The sequence below is a fragment of the Eulemur rufifrons genome, chromosome 29, assembly GCF_041146395.1.
Source record: "Eulemur rufifrons isolate Redbay chromosome 29, OSU_ERuf_1, whole genome shotgun sequence".
Lineage (NCBI taxonomy): Eukaryota > Metazoa > Chordata > Mammalia > Primates > Lemuridae > Eulemur > Eulemur rufifrons.
The window spans coordinates 26,364,917-26,389,564 of record NC_091011.1 but is presented as its reverse complement, the minus strand read 5'-3'; the positions used below and the strand labels follow the sequence as shown (position 1 = coordinate 26,389,564).

The 24,648-nt window shown below is 34.6% G+C and overlaps 1 protein-coding gene across 2 annotated transcripts in view; it reads right to left on the bottom strand.

Moving 5' to 3' along the window:
- Positions 1-24,648, bottom strand: part of SKAP2 (src kinase associated phosphoprotein 2) — a 172,585-nt gene that overhangs the window by 133,865 nt on the left and 14,072 nt on the right. For both annotated transcript variants that reach the window (XM_069461838.1, XM_069461839.1), the window contains exon 4: positions 20,050-20,157. In XM_069461838.1, the coding sequence (XP_069317939.1) occupies positions 20,050-20,157 (108 nt within the window). The remainder of the gene's footprint in view (positions 1-20,049; positions 20,158-24,648) is intronic.

Sequence of the window (24,648 nt, the reverse complement as noted above, 5' to 3'; positions counted from 1 at the left end):
CAGAGTGAGACTCTGTCTCAAAAAAAAAAAAAAAGATTATCCACCTTTTTATTCCATTGGTAACTTTCTAACAAAATAATCTAGTTAATGGCTCTCAGGGTTAAGACTCACTTTGATCAAAATTATATGCTATCGTTTCATTACTTTCCTATTGTCTGACAGAGACAGGAAGCTAAATTCACCCAAATAAAAAATATCACTGAAATTTAACATAGGTCATGACATTTATGAAAGACCACATTAAAATTTAGCTTATCATATTTATTAGTAAAAAGCTGAACCGTAAATCATAAAAACAATCATCAGGTTATCAGTTCATCATTTAGTTTCTCAGTATGATGTGATTAAATGTAATATTGTCCAATACAACTTAAACTACCTATGTTTAAACACAGGTAAAAATTCCAAAGAAAATATGTACTAAAATCAAGTTAATTATCCAATCCCTTGGTCATCTTGTGACATTATAATAGCCAAGAGCTAACACTGGACATGTCCTATGTGCCAGGTACTTATTTTTACTACAATCTCATGAAATACTATAATTATCCCTATTTTTATAAATTAAGAAACTAAGGCTTAGACAGAAAAGGCTTTTCCAAAGTCACAGTGTCAAACCAGGACTAAACCCAAGTCTATGTTATAAAATAATCTGTATACTTAACCACAACAGTACAAGTTATTCTTGATATGATGAAACACAAAATTAATCCACTTTAAAGCCCTTGAGAATTTAGTATGCAGATACCAGAAGTATATCTGGTCTGCCTTGAATATTGCTTAATATTATTTAAGCTGCCAGGACAAGACATAGTAATATAACATGATGCCTGAATTACAAGGAGAAAAATAATTAGACAATAAAAACAAAGAGAAAAGCTAAGATCACACCAGCATTCAAATGAATGTCAAAGAAAACTACTAAGATAAAATGTATCCCCATGACTATATAATCATACTAAGGGATGAAAGTAATTAATGGCTTCTAAAATTCTGTAAATTAGAATCATATGTTTAGAAACAAAAGCAGCAATTCTCCTGGTTTATTTATGAGGAAAGTTGGGGCAGATGACTCTGCTCTGAACCTCCTAAATCTATCTCCTTCTAAAATCTCCAGCAAGTCTTATCTTTCTCATGACATTCAACAAGTTTAAGCAAATAAATCAATGATTCTCCATATCTCTATCCCATATCTCAGACTCCCTCTTAAATATCTTTGACTGAATTTCTCAATACTCCAAATTCAACAGGCTTGGTCTTTCTTATCCACTTTCCCATTTTCTTTACAGATGGTAAAGAAAAGAATTCCCCAAGAAAAGAATTCCTCAAGAAAACAATCTAAGTGTCAGGGTTCGTGTCAGGCATAATCATGAAGTCTACCGCTGGTGCTCCCCCATGTTCCCTCTGGATACTTACTCTCCCCCATCCCTACCCATCAAGTTGACCACTGAGCCCCCAGTCAGGTCGTTCTCAGGCCTGTGCTCCCCAGGAGTGCACCAAGCCCTGTCTTTCTTCTCCACTCCCAGCTCCTCTCCCATAGCAAACTAAATTTTAGTTGCCCACTCCACAAAATTTTTATCTCTACCTATTTAATCTGATAAATTTGAATTTATTGGATAATTAATAATTAATGTGATAAATACTTTCTTTGTCAAATCCAACCTTTATTCTTTATTTCTATGGTGATAGCTTAACCCATTATCATCTCTGTTAAGTATGACAACTGATGATCCAAAGTAGTAAACATAAGAGTAAACATGTCATTTGGTCCTCACCTAGTCATTTGTCTTTCTACAAGCATATCTCATTTTATTGTGTTTTGCTTTATTATACTTCATAGATATTGCATTTTTTACAAATTGAAGGTTTGTGACAACCCTGTGTTGAGCAAGTGTGTTGGTTTCATTTTTTCCAGTAGTATGTGCTCATTTTGTGTCTCTGTGTCACATTTTGGTAATTCTTACAATATTTCAGACTTTTTCATTATTATTGCATCTGTTATGGTGATCTGTGATCAGTGATTTTTGATGTTACCACTGTAACTGTTTTCAAGTGCCATGAACCGCACGCATAAAAGAAGGTGAACTTAATCAGTAAATGTGGTGTGTGTTTTGTCTGCTCTATCAACAAACTCTTCCCCCAGCTCTCCCCTCTACTCAGTCCTCTCTATTTCCTGAGACACAACCTAAGAGTTATTAGGCTGATGAAAAATTCTACAATGGTCTCTAAGTGTTCAAGTGATAGGAACAGTTACATATTTCTCACTTTAAATAAAAAACTAGAAAAGATTAAGCTGGATGAAGAAGATTTGTTGAAAGCCAAAACAGGCTGAAAACTAGGCCTCTTGTGCCAAACAGTGAGTCAAGTTGTGAATGCAAAGGAAAAGTTCTTGAAGGAAATTAAGAGTGCTACTCCAGTGAACACATGAATGATAAGAAAGTAAAACAGCCTGACTTCATATAGGGAGAAAGTTTTAGCAGTCTGGATCAAACCAGTCACAACATTCCCTTAAGCCAAAGCCTAATCCAGAGCAAGGCCCTCTCTTCAGTTCTCTATGAAGGCTGAGAAAGGGGAGGAAACTGAAGAAGAAAAGTTGGAGGCTAGCAGAGGTTGGTTCATGAGGTTTAAGGGAAGATGCCATTTCCATAACATAAAAGTGCAAGGTAAAGCAGCAAGTGCTGATGGAGAAGCTGTAGCAAGTTCCAGAAGACCTAGCTAAGATCACTGATAAGGGTGGCTACACTAAACAACTGATTTTCAATGTAGATGAAATAACCTTATATTGCAAGAAGATGCCATCTAGGACTTTCATAGCTAGAGAGGAGAAGTCAATGCCTGGCTTCAAAGCTTCAAAGGACAGGCTGACTCTCTTGTTAGGGGTTAATGAAGCTGGTGACTTTAAGTTGAAGCCAATGCTTATTTACCATTCCAAAAATCCTAGGGCCCTTAAGAATTTGCTAAATCTACTCTGCCTCTGCTCTATAAATGGAACAACAGAGCCTGGATGACAGCACATCTGTTTGCAGCATGATTTATTAAATATTTTAAGCCAGCTGTTGAGACCTACTGCTCAGAAAAAAAAGATTCCTTTCAAAATATTACTGCTCATTGGCAATGCACTTAGCCACCCAAGAGCTCTGATGGAGATGTACAAGGAGATTAACATTGTTTTCATGCCTGCTAACACAACATCCATTCTACAGCCCATGGATCAAGGAGTAATACTGACTTTCAAGTCTTAACATATTAGTTAAGAAATATGCTTCATAAGGTATAGTTGCCATGGATAGTGATTCCTCTGATAGATCCAGGCAAAATCAATTGAAAACCTTCTGGAAAGAATTCGCCATTCTAGATGCCATTAAGAACATTCATGATTCATGGGAAGAGGTCAAAATATCAACATTAACAGGAATTTGGAAGAAGTTGATTCCAACCCTCATGGATGATGAGGGGTTCAAGACTTAGGAAGTCACCGAATGTGTTGGGAATGGCAGGAGAAGAGAATTAGAAGTGGCTATAGGGGAATTACCATGCTTTTTCAAAAAAGGAAGAAGAAAGAAGAAAGAAGAAGGAGAAGAGGGGAGGGGGACAGGGAGGGGAAGAGGAGGAGGAGAAGGTGCATAAGGAGGAGGAGGAGGAGGATAAGGAGGAGGAGGAGGAGGAGGAGGAGGAGGAAGAAGAGGAGAAGAAGAACCTAAAGAAGTGACTGAACTGCTTTCGGCAATCTCATGATAAAACTTGAATGGATGAGAAGTTGCTTCTTAAGGATGAGCAAAGAAAATGGTTTTCTGAGATGGCATCTATTCCTGGTGAAGATACTGTGAACACTGTTGAAATGACAACAAAAATTTGGAGCATTATATAAACTTAGTTGATATAGCAGTGGCAGCATTTGAGAGGACTGACTCCAATTTTGAAAGAAGTTCTACTATGGGTAAAATGCTATCAAACAGCATCACATGCAACAGAGAAATCTTTTGTAAAGGAAGAGTCAGTGCATGTGGCAAACTTCACCAACATCTTAGTTTAAAAAATTCCAACAGCAACCCTAGCCTTCAACAACCACCACCCCGACCAGTCAGCAGCCACCCACATTGAGACAAGACCTTCTACCAGCAAAAAGATCACTTGCTGAAGGCTACTATTATTGTTAGCATTTATTTAAAAACAAAGTATTTTTAAATTAAAGTATTTATGTTGGTTTTTTTAGACTAATGCTATTACACACTTCATAGACTACAGTGTAGTGTACACATAACTTTTATGTGCTCTGGGAAATAGAAAAATTCATATGACTTACTTTACAGTGATATTTGCTTCATTGTGGTGTTCTGGAACCAAACCCACAATGTCTCCAAGGTACGCCTGTATTGGCATACAACCAGAACTATATTCCTAGGAAAATTTGGCCTGCCTCTGAGCCAAATCCCTCAGCCTGCTTTTACATATGGTATGCTGGTCATCTATACAGGCACATATCCTTGACAAACCCCTCATCTTCTTAAGAGAATATCAACCCTACCTCCAATTCTGCTGGCTAAGAGGGTATACGATTTGCCTATAAGTAGTAATACAGAAAAACTACACTCTAAGTAGTAGTCAGGGAATATATCCTAAACTTCTCTGCTGTCCAGTGTTATTACAGGAAATAATATATTTGAACATAGCTGAAGTATGTACAGTGCAGTTATCCTTCTAATTCAGGAGCCAAAAACTTAAATCTCTACAGTCCAAAAAACATATCTGAAGAAGACCAGGACTGGAAGGTGATAGAGTGTGTGGAACATCAATTGGAAAGAGATGGTATATATAAAGGGGATGACGAACACAATGCAAGCCCTGTACTGCCAGATCAATTTTTCCAGAGAAGGTAGAAATCTGAGTTTTTCTGGGTTGGCACAAATCTTCAAAAACCAAATACTGATTTGACCAAACAAAATACATCTATAAGCCAAATTTGGAACTTGGCCTACCAATTTGAGACCTCTGCTCTAAATACTTTATGTGCTGTCTTAATTTTAAACCAATCCATCAGGGAGTTATACATCTAGACCAGGGGTTGGCAAACTTTTTCAGTAAGGCATCAGATAGGAAATATTCTAGGCTTTGTGGGACATATGGTCTCTGTCACAACCAGTTACTGCTGCTGTTGTAGCATGAAAGCAGCCATAGACAGTATGCAAATAAATGGGTATGGCTGTGTTCCAACAAAAAATTATTTATAAGATATAGCAACAAGCCAGATTTGCCCCATGGGCTGCAGATTGCCAACTCCTGATCTAGGCTATTATTCATCTTTTGGCCTCATACAAAATGACTTGTCCTAAACTATGTCTTGGCATTATGCTACATACCTATGTTGATGGATCTTTTAAGAAAAAACTCCTGAGCATTACTAAATATACTCTTATGAGTTTTGTATACTGTGTCATATGACATCCTTTTCTGAGCCTCTTTGAAAGAAATTTTACTAGATCCTCTAAAAATCTAGTGAAAGAGATGTACTTCTTTTGAGTACCTGATTTAATTTTACATCAAGAACACTATAAATCTTGTACCCAATCACTTTTCCTTCTTTGCATTGTTTGATAGAAAGCTCAGGGCCAAGTAAGTGGTTGATCTCCAGCAAAAGCTAGAGTACTTACAGTACACATTTGAGATACAAGTATTAGTCCTAGTTTCACTTTAGTTTTTCTATCTATCTTCCTTCTCCCTGCCTTTGATTTACTAGTTCATTTTTTAAATCTTGGTATAATACATATATCTTTGTTAACTGCCTCAATTGTTTTTTATAAAAAAAAATACAAATTAAAAAAAATTAAAAGGTCTACACAAGACAAATTAAATTAATCTAAAAATCGAATTTTTGTTTAGCTCTAATCTATAATAGTACTTTTTCATACAGGTGCTAAAAAGTAAAAGTGATTGGTTTATCTTAGCTATTTATTGGAAAATCAGTCCTTAGGAAAGGTTTGAAGATTTAATAAAATTAAATAAATAAACAATAAAATTTTTTTAAAATAACCAGTCTAGACAGTTTGCCTTAATGTTTTTTTTTTTTTTTTTGCCTCCAGCTCTATAAATCAATTCAAAATTTAGCATGCTAATTCTCCTGAAATATCCATAAATTTGAAATATCCATTGCTCTGAATTGCCGCTTCTTTCTGGAAGAGTACCTCAATTTTCCTTTGGAAAATGGTACCTCCCCCAAGCTCAATGTGGTTTGGTAGAGTTGATCTCACCCCTTGCTACAGACTCTTTTTTACACACATGTTCCAGTCCTGGCCAAGTGGAGCAACACACATGCACACACACAAACACACACACCCCTACACAGGCCATAGTGATTGATTCAAAATAAGGACATGACCCAAGCCAAGGACTTCTGCTGCAACTGTTCAGAGATCTCTCTCTCCGTGGGGTTGCTAAGCTGGTAGAAAATATCTAAGAAGCTGCTGGTGGCTGCTAGTCATCTCTGCCACAGCCATCGTATGGTGGGGGTTCCGGTCTCTCTTAAGGGAAGCTACCCACAGGAAAGCAGGATGTGAGTGGGAATACTTATTACACATTGAGCACTGACCTGGATCCTGGTGGGCATGAAGTAAGAATTCAACTGTCATAGGTGAACCAATAAATTCCGCTTTGGGCTTTAACCAGTTTGAGCTGGGTTTCCTTTTCTGTCCTGTGCATTGAGAGAGTTCTGACCAATATATCCCTTTACCAGATTGTTTCACAAATCTGAAATTCTATCACCTTCATATCCTACATATGAGAAAGCTTCTTATTCTCCCAGATCTGGCTCAAATGCCATCTCCACTATCAAGTCTGTCTTCATTCTAATCATAATTATCGTCTTCTTTCTCCTTCTGTATTTCTTAAACCAATCTGCCTTGAATCAGAGTCGATATTTATGTCTCTCTTTCCTCAACTAATCTATAAATAAGGTCCTTAAAGAGAGTGACATATCTTATTAATCATTTTATTCCCTCAGTCTAACATAACTAACAGTAAAATCTGTTGCATTAAACTTTTATTCTATCTAGCATTCTGCCTAAAACATACAACATTGTTACCCTTTCTCACTACTTATATTTTTAAAAATCAATTCCTCATCTCCTATAAGACATATTTTCTTTTAGCAACAAAGTCCTATACTAAGCATATTAGAAGTTTATAGCATACATATATCCCAGGACATAGATCCCAGGATATCAGTACTAAAACAAGTCCTATTCAACGAAAGAAATATACGTGTATTTCTTTTCCCCATGGTAAGACATTTTACTATTTTTTATATTAAAATATTATTTTTATTAACCTCTTTTAGTGTTAAAGAAAGCAATGGGCATGTTCACAAGTGGTACTAAAAGGTGAGGAAGAGCTTTTGGAGACATTTATACAAAACAATGCAAAAGCACATCTCTGAGATGAAATTACTTTTGTGATAGAGTCTTTAAATATGAAACTGTATGTTTCTGCTCTTTAGGCATGAAACAAAACTAGATGATGTTGAAATTACATTACCTTTTTCTCTGTGTATTCCAAATGAAAAGCTTTGAGACTGTCCCATTGCTTGACTTTCATATGAAAATTTAATATCTGATTATGATATTGGAATTTCAAAGTACATTTGATAAGAAATGTGGTATTAGAATCCCTAAAGTTTCTCCAGAGTAAAAATATGCATAATGTTTAAATTAAAATATGACTATGACTATGGAGGAAGATATAGAGAAAGTTATAGGACTCCAAAAAAAGCCCCAGAAATCATAATAGTTCTGGGACTGAGACTACTGTTAATTTTCTCTGACTCTAGATTAATGCTTCAATCTGTGGTAATAAACCAGTTTTTAGTCTAAAATATCACAAATACTTTTGCAAAAAACAAATAAAAAATAATAAATGTGAATACTACAAAAAATGATCAAGTATTTAGATAAAACAAGAATATCAAATTGCTATAAACGTTTCTAAGGATCAGTCTCAATTTTTGTACTCATGTTGTTGCAGATCAGTAATAAATACATCACAGATCAGGACCTGCCTTCAGACCACACACTGAATAGCACCACTCAGATAATTCACATGGGCTCTTTGTGTCTCAGCTCCCTTATCTGGCAAGATTGCTCAGTTTAGTCACTGACACACAAGAAAAGGGGGAAAAAAACACAAAAAACAAGCAAGAAGAGAGCATTTCAAAGAAACAAACATTCTTTTTCAAAGCTAACAACAGTAACCATTTTTCCAAGACCATGATCCCAGCACCCCTTACATCCCACCGCCATAACAATGCACTGACAAAGCCTAAGTCCCAGAAAAGCCAGAAAGTCAACAAAATAATCTACTTAGACTACATGTTCTCTGGAATAACTTGTTAAACTGATGTGAAAAAGAACCATGTGATTATATGTTTACATTTATAATGCAATAAACATTATTGTATTTTCATTTCAAAGGCATAAATTATGTTGCTAGAAATGAAAGTAGTGATAGCATATGCCACATGACAAGAATTCTTCTTTTAAATGATGTTAAAGGCTACAGAATTGAGAGTTCACCAAGCTGAAAAGGCACAGCAAGAAGATTACCTTTTGTCATTTGCACAATTTTTAAAATATGCACTAAGCAACAACAATATTAAAGGTGAACTATAACATATTCCTGTTTAAATTCGTATATTAATCTCACAATTCTTTGGAGTAAAAGAACTCAGTATTTTGAGAAAACACTTAGTTTCCAGTTAAGAATACCTTCAGAATCTTCAGTTAGGCAAACACTTCTTAGACTTGACACAAAACCACAAGTGATAAAAGAAAACATAAATTAGACTTTCTCAAAATGTGAAACTTTTGTGTTTCAAGGATACCATCAAGAAAGTAAAATGAAAACCCATACACAGATTTGGAGAAAATATTTACAAATCATATATTCGATAAGGGACTGGTATCTAGAATATATAAATAACTTAGAATTTAACAATAAAAAGATAACCCAATTGAAAAATGGGAAAATGATTTGAATTTTCCAAAGGCATCAGGCATTCTCCAAAGACATACAAATGGCCAATAAGCACATGAAAAGATAATCGACATTATTAGTCATTAGAGAAAGGCAAATGGAAACCACAATGAGATATCACTTCACATCCACTAGGATAGGTAAAATAAATAACACAGTAATGAGTGTTGAAAAGGATGTGGAGAAACTGGAACCCTCGTGCACTGCTGGTAATGTGGAAAAAGTTTGGCAATTCTTCAAAAAGCAAAACCTACATATACCATATGACTCAGTAATTCCACTCCTAGGTATACACTCAAGAGAAATGAAAACATATATTCACACAAAAACATGTACACAAATGTTCATAGCAGCATTATTCATAAGAGTCAAAAAGAGGAAATAACACAAATGTCCATCAATTGATGAACGGAAAAGCAAAAGGTGGTACAGCCACACAATGAGGTATTCTTGGGTCGTAAACGGGAATGAAGAACTGATAACATGCCACAGCACAGATGAACCTTGAAACCATGCTGAGTAAAAGGAGCCAAACACAAAAGGCCTCACTTGACAGCTGAGGAAACTCAGAGAGGTTAAGAAACTTCCTGGAGGTCACAGAGATAAGTAATGAAGAGGCCGGTAGTTGAACCCAGGCAGTATTGATTCTAGAACCTGTTCTCAACCACTATGTTACATTTTTACGGTGATAGAGGTAAGTCTCATCTCTATCTGCTCCAAAAGGGAAGAAACTAGAAAGAGAAGGGCAAGCTAAGGTCCCTTAAGCTCCATTCCCATATTTCTAGCTAATTGCTCAGTAGTTTGGATGTCCACTGTTACCTCAAACCTTAACTGTTCCAAACCCAAACTCATCATTTTCATCTTCCCCCAAACCTGTTCTTCTTCCAATTTTTCCATTTTAGTCAATTCTCCTAGTCATCCAGATTTAACATTTTATAATCAACTTTGGCCTCTCTCTCTTTTTTAAATTCCACACATACCCACTTACCAAGTCCTGTTCATTCCTCTTCAGATACATCCTTTCCTTTCTAGTTTTGTGGTCGCTATCCTGGCCTAGTCTCTGATCACTTCACATCTACTTAATGGAATGGCCTCTTATCTCATAGACTAAAGGTTTTCATCTCCTTCAGTCCATCTATATTCCACAACTAGTTAATCTGTCTAAAATAACAGTATCACTTTTCATCACTCACCACTTTCCTCTTGCTCAAAAGACTAAAATGGATGGTCATTTGCTTACTGAATCAACTCCTTATAAGACCATTTAAAGTTCTCGATACTTGAATTCTACCTTGCCTAAAATAATGGAATTCTTTTTTAAGAAGTAGAAACCAATTCATAATGGTAGTGCCTCAGCCAGAATAACTCAGTGGCCAAATCAGTACCTGACGCCAGAGCTGAAGCTTTCTACATGCCACCCTTGTCAATCCTCTCCTCCCATTCTTCTCCAGCCTTTCTCAGTCATGTTAGTCTTTTCACAGTTCCCCAAACTATGCTCATTTCCAGTTCCATTCCTCTTCTTCTCCATTCCCTCAACTTATCTGAAAAGCATTCTTCCCTCTACTCTCTACTTACTGAAATTCTATCTATCCTTATTAAGTCCTAGTTCAACTTCTTCCATAAAACATCCACTGGCACCAGTTTGCAATATTAATAGCTTCTTCCTTTTTTTGACTTCTTATTTATTGTCACTACCACACATTTCTGTACTTGAACAAAGTTGGTAAGTTTTCCAACCAATAGGTATGCATACTTTGTACCCATAATAAGACTGCAATTCTTCTAGGGGAATTTAGATGCTATTGCTTACAGCATGGAGGTTCTTCTAGAAAGCTAGCACTCACTCTAAGTAACTATATCTCAGCTTGATTGACATACTTATTTGGACTACCTTTGACTAGTGGGCCAGGGAACTTACTTCTTCTCCAAGGAATGATTCCAATAGATTAGCTATGAAAATGTTTTAAGATAAAGTATCTTCTTCGTGTCATTAAAAAGGAAGCACAGACTAAGCATCAGCCTTTCCTCCTAAAGTTGCCCTGAAATTCTTTTTGTTTGTTTTTAAAGAATAAAGCCTTAATAACACTGGTAATCAAGAAAGGGTATCTTCTGTGGGTCAAAAATTTTGAGTAAATCCTAGCAACTGAAAAGCAGATGAGACTGGAGTGATGAAGATATAGCAGAGGATACCAAAGCCCAGGAGGACACCAAGGAGAGTAAGTGCTAGTTTTTTCAAAGGAGCCTCAGAGATGCTATAAGCAGAGTTACAGGATAATAAGGAGGGTGACTCATTAAAAAACTGTAATTCTGTAATCAAAGCAACCAGAACCGTTGGGTCCATCCTCAAAAGCATCTAGCAGTAACAACTTTTGTGTGTTTGGGCTACATCGTTAACTCCACTCTCAAAACAAAATGAACTGGCTCCCTGAGGAGAGCCTCAGTGACAGCATTGAAACTGAGAAAAGCTGAGCCCCCCTCCCAACACCACAAAAGGATGGAAAGGATCAAAAAACTATAACTAGGAGTGAAATAAAAGCATTTAACTTCCCTCTGAGTAATGTCCTACTTATTTTGGCAATTGTGGTGGTACCAGTCTGCCTCTTCCCTCCTCATTAAAATGCCTGGTAGGCAAGCTGCCTCGGAGCAGGCTGCCCCCTTACCCAAGCCCCAGTCAGACCTCCCATTCAAAGGAAAAGTCTTTCAGAACAATAAACATGCAGAAGTAAGGGAATCCTACACAAGCTACCTATACTATTCGACCAGGTCCTTCATTCGTAAAACATGAATCACCAACCAAGGCTCTCCAGACATTTGAGGAAAACCAATGGCAAGAAGGAAAAGGACCAATGTTTAAAATCCAACTTCAAGACAAAGCAGTCACCTTAGAGAATCAAATATAAATATTCTAGATCTTAACAATGCAAAAATAATGTAATTAACAAAATTGGAATTGAAGAGTAGGAAGAGAGATGGAAGGAAAGCTGGGTATACTAATTTCCTCATATTTTAAAATAAGGAGTCAATAGGCACTGCCTGAGGGTAGCACATCACAAAAATAACAGTATTATTTAAGTCAAAAGCAAACACACAAAAAAAAATTAAAAATAAAATAACAAAATACTAGGAGGCAGAAGTGGGAGAGGAGGCTTAAGGAATTATTCATCACAAAGGAAGTCAACGGATACCATTTATGGTTGATCAAACAAGAAGTACCAGGGTAATATCTAAAGTTATTAAGGTAACCACAGAAGAACCTGTAACAAGTGGCTGCCTCCGGGGAGTCATCCCAGGGGGAAGGGTGAGATGGAAAAGAAAGCTTTTACTTTTTATTGCATACCCTTCTTCTTCTTTTTATTTTTAACCATATGCATGCTTCTTATAATTGAAAAACAAAAACGTGTCTAATTTTTTAAGTAGCATGGCATAGAAAGACCAAAGGAGTTAAAATTTGCTACTTATGAATTGGATATCCTGGTCAAGAAACCTAAACTTCTCTCAGTCTGCTTTGTCAAATTAAAAAAAGAGAAAATGTCTCCCTCGTGGGGAAGTTTTGAGCAGATTAAAGGAAATAATCATGAAAGAATCTGGCACACAGTGGCATGCTTATTTCTCAGTAAATCTTAATTAAAAATTGTTTAATCCCTTTTCCTTCCTTAAAGATGCTACCCCAACCACCAGCACAGCCACCTCCAGGTTATATTTTTCAGAGGAAGGAAGCTCTCTTAGGGATCCTGTACCAGAATACTGTGCCTTTCTCTACAAATCGGTCATTCCACTATCTTACAGAACCTTTGTTCTTTGATTTTTAAACTCTAAATTCACACTTTGGTTCAGTTTGCAAACAGGACGGTCAACTGAAAACAGGAAGCTATACACTGAGACTTCTCCAAACTCAAAAGGCTGCAGGCCAAATTCACACATATACAGCCAGAGAGATAAGCCTATTATGTACCTAAATCTTACCAGCCATGGTCTATACAATAATAAAGACATCTTTACCACTGACCAGGTGCTGATATCTAAAGATCTGTGAGCAGGGATTGGACTCCCTTGGGTTAAGGCATTGCCCCTATTAACATGCACATATTCTTAGAAACAATTTATCAGAGCTTTTCCAATGTATTTAATGAAGAGATTGATTTGAGAGAGGAGAGACTCTGAAAATGAGGTTCAAAACTGGGACAGCTATGCACAGACAGCAACCTCAGGAAAGGGACCCTATATGGCCAAGAAGTCACAGAATAAGGGTGCCGAGTGACCACAAAAGAGTGCAGGAAGTAGAGGTAGGTAGGTACACAAAAGAATTTTTTTTTAAACCTAATTCAAGGTATTGCCTAGTATAATACCTAGTCACACATTTGTATACACAGCCCCTCAAGTGCAACTGCATGGTCTGGCTCACTCTTCTATTCAGCTGCAAGGGTCAGTGTGATAAATGCCTCTAGAACAGAGCTTCTCAAACTTTAATGTTTACCTGGGGATCTTGTTAAACTGCTGATTCAGATTCAGTAGGTCCTGGGTAGGGAAAAAGATTCAATATTTCTAACAAGCTCCCACATGATGCTAATGCTGTTGGTCTGTTGACCATACTTTGAGTAAGAAGGGGCTAGAAAATCCCTTCCTTTTCAGTGCAATATCCACTACTCTAACCCAGGCTCCTACCAACACCCCGAACCAAAAGCAGCAGTCTACCAACTGCGGAGGAGGAAATATGTAATGGTTTTCAGAGCAGAGAATGGTCCTTGGAGTTGACAGACAGGAATTCAAATTCCAGTTCTGCTGCTTAGCAGCTACGTGTCCTTGGGCAAATCACTTAACATAGTGATAATACCTACCTCACAGAAATGCTTTCAAGATTAAAAATGAATAATGTAGCAAAATATTTAGCTTGCTACCTCTACAAGATGAACCATATGCCTTAAGTCAACCCACATTTAACTGCCAGGACAATATTCTCCAAATTTAGATTCATCATGTCAGTATATAGTTTCAAAAATATCTTAATGACTACCAAATCAAAGTTAAATTCCTTAACAACCTGGCATTCAGCTCCTACTATAAAAGCATGTGCCTACCTCCAAGACCCCCTCTACGACTCCCTATTCAACATCACTTCTGGTTATTACCCATAAAACCTATCTTCTCCAAGCAAATCACTGCACCTCATTAAATTTACTAATTCTGAAATGTGAACACAAGCATGTAGTACTCTAGGGACTTCTAAGCCATCACCTGATCCACACTCTTCATTTCACAAACCAGAAAATAAAAATCCAGAAAGGCGAAGTGACCTGTCCTTAACAACAACATTATCCTAGTAAGAATGAAAACCTGGTTTCTGGACTTCTACTCCAAATGTTCCTTTCAGCCTGTTTTCCCACTCTCTCCAGCAAACCTCAAGACCACACAAAACTCACTTAAATAGAAGGCCCTCCCTCCACAATCTCTCAGAATTTAGGCATAAAGTTTATGCTTTGGTTTATCTGACATGATGCTAAAATATACGACAGATTCAGTCAATAAATCAGGGAGTAAAATCAATGAAACCAATTATTTGCTTTTGTATAGACCAAATCAATGGAATATTGTAACACATAGTATTTATTATTTTGGGGATCTGCCTTACTATAACTTAGATTGCTAGTTACCTTATTTTAGGTGATTACCTTCTATTTCCATCTAGATTACATGTTTCTTAAAAATAGGAACTTTATCTTATTCATCGTTGAACCTCCCCATTGCCTTATCCAGGTATCTTTCTCCCCTCTTCATGTACTGTGTAAATAACTGCTAATTTACTAAATTAAAGATGCATTATTTTTCATAATATTGAGTTTTAGTACCTCTGTTATCTTTCTTATTTACCCCACTTTGTTACACTATTATCTGTCCATTCTGCTTTTTCTGATGTATCTTCCCATTCAATATCACAAAAACTTAGAAAGATGATTCTTAATGGCTATGTTTTTATTTACTCATATGTTCCTTTATATAACAAAAAATATTTCACATCTCTGTAAAATCCCCAATCACACAATATATATCTTGAGGATTAAAAACATGTCCTTTACTTTTTATTATTTCCCCAAACTATAATCCCCTCCCTTCCACCAAAATTCTTGAAACTGCCATATACATAACAGAAAGACTAAAATCATCATTGTTCTTATGCCACTAAAACATAGACAAGCTAGCAATTTGGTATATTAACATATCAAAAAAACCTTTAAAAACACAAGCATAATATTAATATATGTTACATATGCAAAAATATGTGCAAGTTGCAAGTTAATCTGAATTCTAAGAAAAAAATACAAAACTATAATTTTAAGTATCAAAAACCACATGGTACTATGGTAGAAAAACACTTGTCCTAAATAACTTATTGAAGAAAACCTTTTTTTCCTAGTTTTAGACATTGTTTCATATTTTACTGATATCCAGAGAAAAGTAAAACATCTGTTGCTTGGCTTTTACAAGAATTGATTAGTGCTCCACTTAATTTTACACAAAAAATATCTTACTCAAAAGTTTGATACATTAAATTTATGTGTGTGCACATGGATGGGTTTATATCTAAGCCTGCTTTAGATGCACTGTGAGAGCTCATTATTTATAGGCATCCTGGAGACAATTCTTTTTAAAGAAATCCCTTGGAAAAATATGTTTTATAAATCCAAATTTTTATACACTGGAATTTTTTTAAAGAAAGGTATATCAGGCCGGGCGCGGTGGCTCACGCCTGTAATCCTAGCACTCTGGGAGGCCGAGGTGGGCGGATCGTTTGAGCTCAGGAGTTCGAGACCAGCCTGAGCAAGAGCGAGACCCCATCTCTACTAAAAATAGAAAGAAATGATATGGACAGCTAAAAATATACATAAAAAATATTAGCCGGGCATGGTGGTGCATGCCTGTAGTCCCAGCTACTCGGGAGGCTGAGACAGGAGGATCCCTTGAGCTCAGGAGTTTGAGGTTGCTGTGAGCTAGGCTGATGCCACGGCACTCACTCTAGCCTGGGCAACAGAGTGAGACTCTGTCTCAAAAAAAAAAAAAAAAAAGAAAGGTATATCAAAAAAGAAAAAACATTTTTAACATTATGATCAAAATAGCTTAGCCTTTTTCTTAATCCCTAAGCTTTAAAAAATAGTTCCATTCCTAAACAAATATTTTTTCCTATAAACCTATATCCTTGCAATACTCACAGCCTTTCAGTAATCTATGTTATTGGGGCATTTTTAGTTATGAAGATACCAGGACAATAAATGACTGTTTTATATCTTCAGCTTCATTTTAGCCTTCCTATATTCACACCCCAGATGTTCCAGATTCTTATCCACAAAGTGATTATGGTCCAGGACTGAATCAGATTTGTAACAAACATCCACTGGGATCCTTCGACCTATCATTGATGGGCAGAGCCAATATATGTCTTCTAGCTCATTGAATCCTTTCACCTTACCTCAGGGACTCTCCACAATGCTATATGGTTAGAAGCTTTCTTTCACAAATGACAAAAATGAATGAAAAATTATTTCAGAATAGAAAAATGAAAACCCAAGTTACTACACGGTGTTTAAAGGCTATCCTACATCTACCACCTTAGTACCCAAACATTCTAACATGTGTACTCTTTTCTTAAGGTTCTAAATCTCATTATCTCTAATTGTATCTGATGTGCTATTTATATTAATACTCCAATATATCCAGCCACTGTATAGCATAAAACTTCTAACAGTGATCTACAATAGTCTAGAAACCATTATGATTTGTTTTTTTAGTTTTCCAGAAAAATTAAGCTAATAAAATGAAACTTCTAATATTAATAAGTATGCTTTCTTCTAGATAGTATAGTATCAAAATGAAACTCTAACAGCAGTCATGCAATCATTTATAAATAAGATACAAATTCTTACTCTTCCTTCCTAGCAGATAACAGCATGTCATTTTCTCCTTTTTTACTACTGGTCTCAAAATGTATTTCTTCTCAAAAAATAAAAAGTGTTTCCAAAGAGAAAAGAAAAAATTACAAAGTATAATATTTTTATGCTACAAGCTATACAAAAATCTGTCACCATTTGTTACAATTCTAGTAATCAATAATGGTACTTTTTTTCCAATGTACCACTCAAAAATCAATTATATCAACTCTTTTGTATAGAGAAGCAACACACCTTTCAGGCAACTAGTATTAATGAGTAGACATGACTATAGAATCTCCATCTGTTTCTCTGACAAAGCTGTGGCTACTCTAGTCTCTCATTGAAATTCCATTAATCTGGTGTACCAAGGTCCAATGCGAAAATCAAAACTCCATCTAACCCTTTATCAGCTCACAATAACCTACAAGTGAACTCTGCCTGTTAGCATGCAGCAAGTTATGATTTTGCTATCAATCAGGCAGTTGGCCAATAAAAAAAAAAAAAGGCAAGCTGCAAACAGCATGTCTGGCAGGGTTTGGAGACTTTGTTTTTGTTTTCTGTTTTCATCTCTATTCAATTTCTATAGGGTGTCTGGACCTTGTGAGATTATGCATTATTCTCCTTGGCTGTGATTTAATTGCTACCAGCAATCAAGTCGAAGCATCACTGAAGTGTGCTTGAATTTCATTAGAAGATATAACTTATGCTACTTTCCTACAGTACCTAATAAACCATAAAGAAACCAAAACACATATGGCTTGAGGGAATAACTGGAAAATTAGGTGGCCATTTGGGAACTGAGTGAACTTTTGAACCAGAGGAACAGAGAAAAAGAAATATTAAAGCAAAAGACAGACTTAGAATGCACATAGAGATGTGCAGGTTTGACCTTTTCAGCACCTTGAAAATTACATTAGCATTATGAAAAATACATATCATGTTCAGAGTTTATAATCCATCAAAGTTCAGATACTTTGTTAGTGCCTACCATAAGGTAAAAGTCAAAAGGACAAAACAACAATCTGATTTGACAAAAGGCCTTCGGTGACCTGTGCTAATTTGGTTATACTTATTGTTAAATGCATTATCTTTTTTATAATTAATATATCATTAGACTTAGGTCACATAATGAAGGAAAATTTATTCTGCAAAGGAAAGGAAACACACACAAAATCTAAGTTACAGAGAAAAAAACTGAAATGATGAGATGATATTTTAGAGTAAAAATTAAAAGTATAAGTGGTAGTTTGAAAATTATAATAGTATTTTTAAAATAAAATGCAAAAACTATAAAAAATAATACTATTTATATCAAAAATGAATACTAAAGGTTAAATTTTTAATCTGCTCAAGAATTCCTTAAACACTAGTGAATATGCACTGATATTTAATAAAAAATTGATACTACAGAATATTCAAATATCAATAAAGTAACATTTCAGCAACAAATGTTTTTCATAACATTAATGTATTTCCTGTATATTTGGTTATGAAAACATATGATGCTATTTACTCTTAAAAAACACAATAATCACGTAAATGCATAATTTAATAACAATTCACTTTTTCTAACAAATTTCTAGCTCTCAGAAATACTTAATTATTAGATTTTTTAGGTTACAATTTTTTAAGAATGCACACAACACTCCCCTGTATATCAAAATATTTATGTTATTTTGAGAAACTCTGAGTACATATATAGTATGAATATATTCTGTGTATGTTTATTCTCTTAATTACAAATATCCTGCCTCTAAATAGCATAACTTAAATAATAGTTCATTGTTTTGCCTGAATATATTATTTCATAAATTATAAAAAAAACATTTTCTAGTAGAAATGCTTTTGAAGATGAGGTTAAAAAGGGTAATGCTCTGTTTTGGATAATCAGTGTGAGTGAAGAAAAATGTGTTTCTTTTTGAAAGACAGAAAAAGAATACAAAAGGAAAAAAATCCCTTCCTTTAAAAATAGAAATTAAATGTTTGTCAAAGCGTAAAATTCAACATAAAATACATATGATTATTATTGCTACACTTTATACAAAGTTCTGGATATAAAGAAAGATTGTTTTGTTCTGAAACAGTGGTTAGAATGTTTATCACTTATGCATGTACTTGACTTATCCCTGTTCTGCAATAGACATAATTTTATACCTCATAAAAGCAATTTATGTTTCCAAAGGGAATAATCTGGATAACATAAAATGTGGAGTGCTCTGTTGCAGGAAGCATATTTTCATTCAGCAATTGTATTTAGAGATGGAACTGCACAGTTTGATCATCATATAGTGGCAGAAGGCATTATTCATTTCTATGTCTATGTGAAACTTTGAGTGCCACAAATTAATATGCATGGCTAATTTATCGATACACATTCTTAATTTACAACAATATATCATCCTTATAAGGTTTCTATAATACAGATGCACTCAACGGCTATAACAGAGAAAGTATACACTATATTAAAAACAAGTTTTATAACTTTGGCAACATTCAATAGCTTTTAGAAATTACTAACAGATAAATAATCAACTTTATTACTAATTCAGTTAATACAAAATACCATAATATTACCGCATAATGTGGGGCATTTTTAAGTGACAATCAGAAAAATGAAAATGTGTATTAAAAGAAGCATTTGATAAAAACCTGTCTCAATGTGAGAAAACAATGTAGGAGTAATTAATTTAATATTTTATGAACTCATTTTGTATAAAGTTTTCAGAAAAAATAGATCAAAAATCTTTTTTATTATTTATAAAATAAATAATACAATAATCCATTAAGTAGCACAATAAAATTAAGCAAGAATCTGATAATATTAAATTAACCAACAAACTGTTACTAATAATATTCATATAATGATGCAAGCACTCTCCTAAAATTTTAGTAAAGAAAATTTCCTAGGAAAAGAGGCAACTACATATTTAGGAAAACCTCACTAGAACCACTAGAGAGAGCTCTTCTGTTCCTTAAAAGGTTTTGATTAAGGTAAGTTAACTGAAGCCTCTATGTTTATCTGCTTTCTGATAAGACCACCACCTCTATCCATAGCATTGTTTTGTGTGAAAGTGTCAAGAGGTACGTTCTATGGGAAAATGTCACATACCATCAGAGGGAGCTTCATCATCTTTATCATATCGCTCTGAGGCTAATGAAACAGTGTCTGAAGAGCCAGCAAAAGGGTCATCATATTCCTCCCCATCTTCCACATCACCTGTAAAAAAATCAGAGAAATGCCTTTTATAATTTAGCCATTTAAAATGATGTTATTTTTTTAGAAGAAGTAAATACTACAATTAAATTCAGTTACTATCAAGGAAAAGCAAAGAAAACTTTCTGAACTAAGTAAAAACAGGCCCTATTTTAGTTCATACACATTATAACTTAGATATAGTAAGAGTTTTTGAAGGTCAGTATACACTTGCATATTTGTGATCCAAAAGGATACAGTCCCAAAATTATGATGGTTTCTACAAAAAGTAGAAGCAGGGTAAAACAGACTGTGAATCCAAAACAAACAAACAAAAAAACCAAAATAACAATCACAAAAAATAGAAAACACAATGGCGAAAATAATTCAGGTAATTCCATTTACCTACTCAATACTTTGAAAAATTATGATGAGAAATTAATAATTTGAAGTGATAGGAACATTTTGTGTTTTCATTAAAAATCACAGGATGACATTAGAGTAGATTAAAAATATTCAGTTGCATTTTCCAGAGCAGGAATCCTTCATGGGAGAAACTACTGCAAAATTCACATAATTCTTTTAAATCCAAACAAGGTAATTTACGAACTAGACACTTTCGATTTCATTCAGTGGTATGTTACCATTTTTTTTTTTTTAATGTTATGGCCAGTTTCCTACTTGATTTTCAAATCCTAGGTTGGTTGGTTGGTTTTTTGATTGACTGTTTAAGTCACTAAATCTCCACAAGATCTTGTGGTTAACAGAGTATATGGAAAAAATCCATATACTCAGTTAAAATAATTTTTTAAAGAAACACTAAATCTAGAAATACTGAGTACTAGATATTTGCTAGCCCAGTTACACATAAGCACTCATTTTCCACCCAGATTCAAGAACAAAGAAAAATGTATGCTTAATAATATACCAGTGTTTAAGTGTTAACAATTCAAGAGAAAACCAGCCACTTCAAGGATTACTCAAAAAGCCTGGTGAAAATCCCCACCGGAACCCTACAGTACCTATAGTATTACTTTTGAACCACAGTTCCTGGACAGATCCAGAGTAACGCTACTGGTCTCTCCAAAAGGGATCTCTGTATCCTCTGACATCCATTTGGTGGGTGTCACCCTATTTGTCACCACATTTTTGGTAGAGAAAATAGCCTCTTTCAAGACAGCACTATCAAAATAATTTTAAAAACTAAATATTCACCTGCAATTCCTAATAATTTTGCTATTTCACAAGCAATCATCATCCTTATTCTGAAAAAGTAAAACAGGGCCATCTCTCATTAAGACAATAAAGGGCAGAACAAAGAGATGGCTATATTGTCATCCCTAGGGATTCCACCACTAGGTGCACTAAACGTGGTGATGTTTCTTCCCCAATTAAAGTTCTAAGGGACATATAAAACACTATTCATTCTTCAGATCTTAATTTATCTTTTGCAACGTTCAGAGTACTTTCGGAACATTCAGTGATCACGTATAGTATTTCTCTAATGAAGAGTTCTCTGATTTCCAATACAAGGCAAGAAGGAACCTCATAAAGTGCTAGTAAAAATATTTTTAGCATGTTATGACAGTTCATGGAATATGTAGCAGTAGAGATCAGGAAATTCTCAGTTATTCTTAGTTGCTACAGTAAATATATTCCATAATATCCTTACATATATCAATATATATCCTTAATATCCTTATACATATATGAAGTAAGAATTTTGATGGTATGAATTTTCAAAGGATATTTCACATCACACACTAAAATATAAATCTTGCTGTGAAAAACTGTATTAGGGTATAGAATACTTCAAAAACATCACAGGAATTTAGCACTTGGCATATTATGCTTCTATGATGATTAAAAAATACAGTAAAACCAAAGAATATATGGAAAGGATTTTGAAAAAATTCAGATGATCTATTAAACTCTATGTGGAAATAAACAGAAAAAAATTAAAACTTAAAAGTTCTGAAAATCAGTAGTTTATTACCTTTTGATAACAAACTATCCATTACACATTTTTAAGTGTATATATGCATCTACATACACATACATACACACAGAATACCAATCTATATTCAATAACTATATAATATACATACATATAGCAAAAAGATCATACTAAACTATAAACTCAATAATACTTAATATGAATATTATTCTACACAAATTGGCCACTGATATGTTAAAGACCTCTATGGCTTTTTGTAAAAAATACCTTTAAGATTATACATTAAAGTGAAATTGTCTTCAACTTACCTATTCTAAGAACTGCAGCTTATTGCAAGTATTGTTTTTTAAAAATCAGTGTGATATTTAGATTTAGCTAAGATAAATTAAGTACTGCTACAGGCCTAATTTCTTCCTGATTTTTTTCCCCTCAGCATCCTTTGAATTAACCCAGAAAGTAAAGAATCTATATGGTATCTGTATAGAACTATTCCCTTTTTAACCTGCATTAAGTTGAAAGGACAAATCATTTTTCAACATGGTCTTTTTCATCTTACTGTCATTCCAATGATGATCTATCCCTTTTCCTCCCACCCCCACCCCAGTTTTTTTCAACCCAATAAAGAGTAAAAGCTGATGTCTCCTAAGGAGCTTTAATTGAACACAGGGGTCGCTGTTGAGTAGTGCATAGCATTTTTCCTCCCCAGAGACTGAGTATTTGTAGCTATACCTGCAAAGACTTCTATAAATTAAAAGGAAAATGTTCAACTTGTGTTTATGTAATAGAAAACTGAACTCCCAATCAACAGTGGGCATCAGGTAAACGTACCCAATACAATTTACAGACATAATTGAAAGCATTACAGCCTAATCAGACATCTAAAAGAAAAGCATGCTCAAATGAAATGTCTACAGAATCATTAGTTGGCAGCCATTCTATTACAATCACACATAATGTCAGTGGAGCCTTGAGCCTGTGCCAATGACAACAGCATAAATTTTGCATCTCATTTCTGTGGTCATAAAATTAATGATCAGTTTAAAAATACTTCTTTGTAAAAGTTATTGCGCAAAGAAAAGACATGAATGTGTCCCTGTTATGTACTCACAAGGATAATTATGGGGTTGTTGCTCATTAATACTGTTTCTTGTTTCCCTAGAAAAGCATTTGATTTATCCCACAACTTCCAAAAGTTTAATTAACAATACAAAGTTAACAGTCTAAAGACAATGAGCCAAGACTTCCCTTCCTATAATTTCAGTAGCAACTTAAATATCACAGCAAAATTAAGGTTTAATCATACCACAGCAGCATATTTCTCCAAAAATCATTTTAAAATTTATAATAGCCAGGTTCAAATCACTATTACCCATTCATTTTTGTATGGCTCATCATCAATTAACATTTTCCTAAACGACTAGAGATGTAGCCCAACAGCAACCAAACAGTCATTCTCTCTACCACCATCGAAGGTGATTTACCCAATTTACTGCTTGTTTTGTCAAAATAGTGCTATTTTAAACAAAATCAGATAAAAATTAAACCATATAATGCACAGGTTGAACATCCCTAATCCAAAATCCAAAATGCTCCAAAATCTGAAATCTTTTGAGTATTGACATGATGCCACAAGTGGAAAATTCCACATCCCTGGCACCTTTGCTTTCTGATGGTTCAATGTATACAAACTTTGTTTCATGCATAAACTTATTAAAAATATTGTAGGAAAATACCTTCAGGCTATGTGTATAAGATGTATATGAAACATAAGTGAATTTCATGTTTAGACTTGGGTCTCATCTCCAAGATACCTCATTATATATATGCAAATATTCCAAAATACAAAATCCAAAACAACTCTGGTCCCAAGCATTTTGGATAGGGATATTACTCAACCTGTACCTAAAATTTAGGTAACTATTCCCTTTTACAATGCATAAAAAACAAACTTCAAGAAAAAAATCACTCCAGTGAAACCAAATTAATTTCTAACTCTCTACTTAGTTCACTTGTCCAAACTAATTTTTTACGTCATAATATATACCTAAATAAACAGAACTAAGCATTTAACTTAATCATTTCTTTTTTTTTAAGCCTACTTCCCCAAAGGTTTGCAATTGTCATTTCTTAAGGGAAGTTTAATTCTTAAGACTTTGAAGGATAGAGGTCACCAAAAATTTTAAAAATTTTCCTTACAATTCTTCTACAATAAGAGAGCTTATTTATAGAATGCAAATAGTAACGACAACTTCTTGCACCAAATGAAGGCAGAGATTTCAAATAAGGATACCATTTTTTAAGCACTGCCTCTGAAATATACTTCTACTACTACAGGTCCCATAATCTCAAACATGCCAACACATTTGTACAAAGCCAGGGGTGGGGGTAGATGGTGGAAGAAAAAAGGTATGAATTATTTGTTCAGATTTTATGATAGATCTAACTTTTAACAGAAAATATACTGTTAGGAAGGCTAAAGAAAAGGAAACTAAACATCATCCAAACTTCAGACTTTTCTGCTATTCTTAAGGATTCCATTAGGACAAATAAAAATGGAT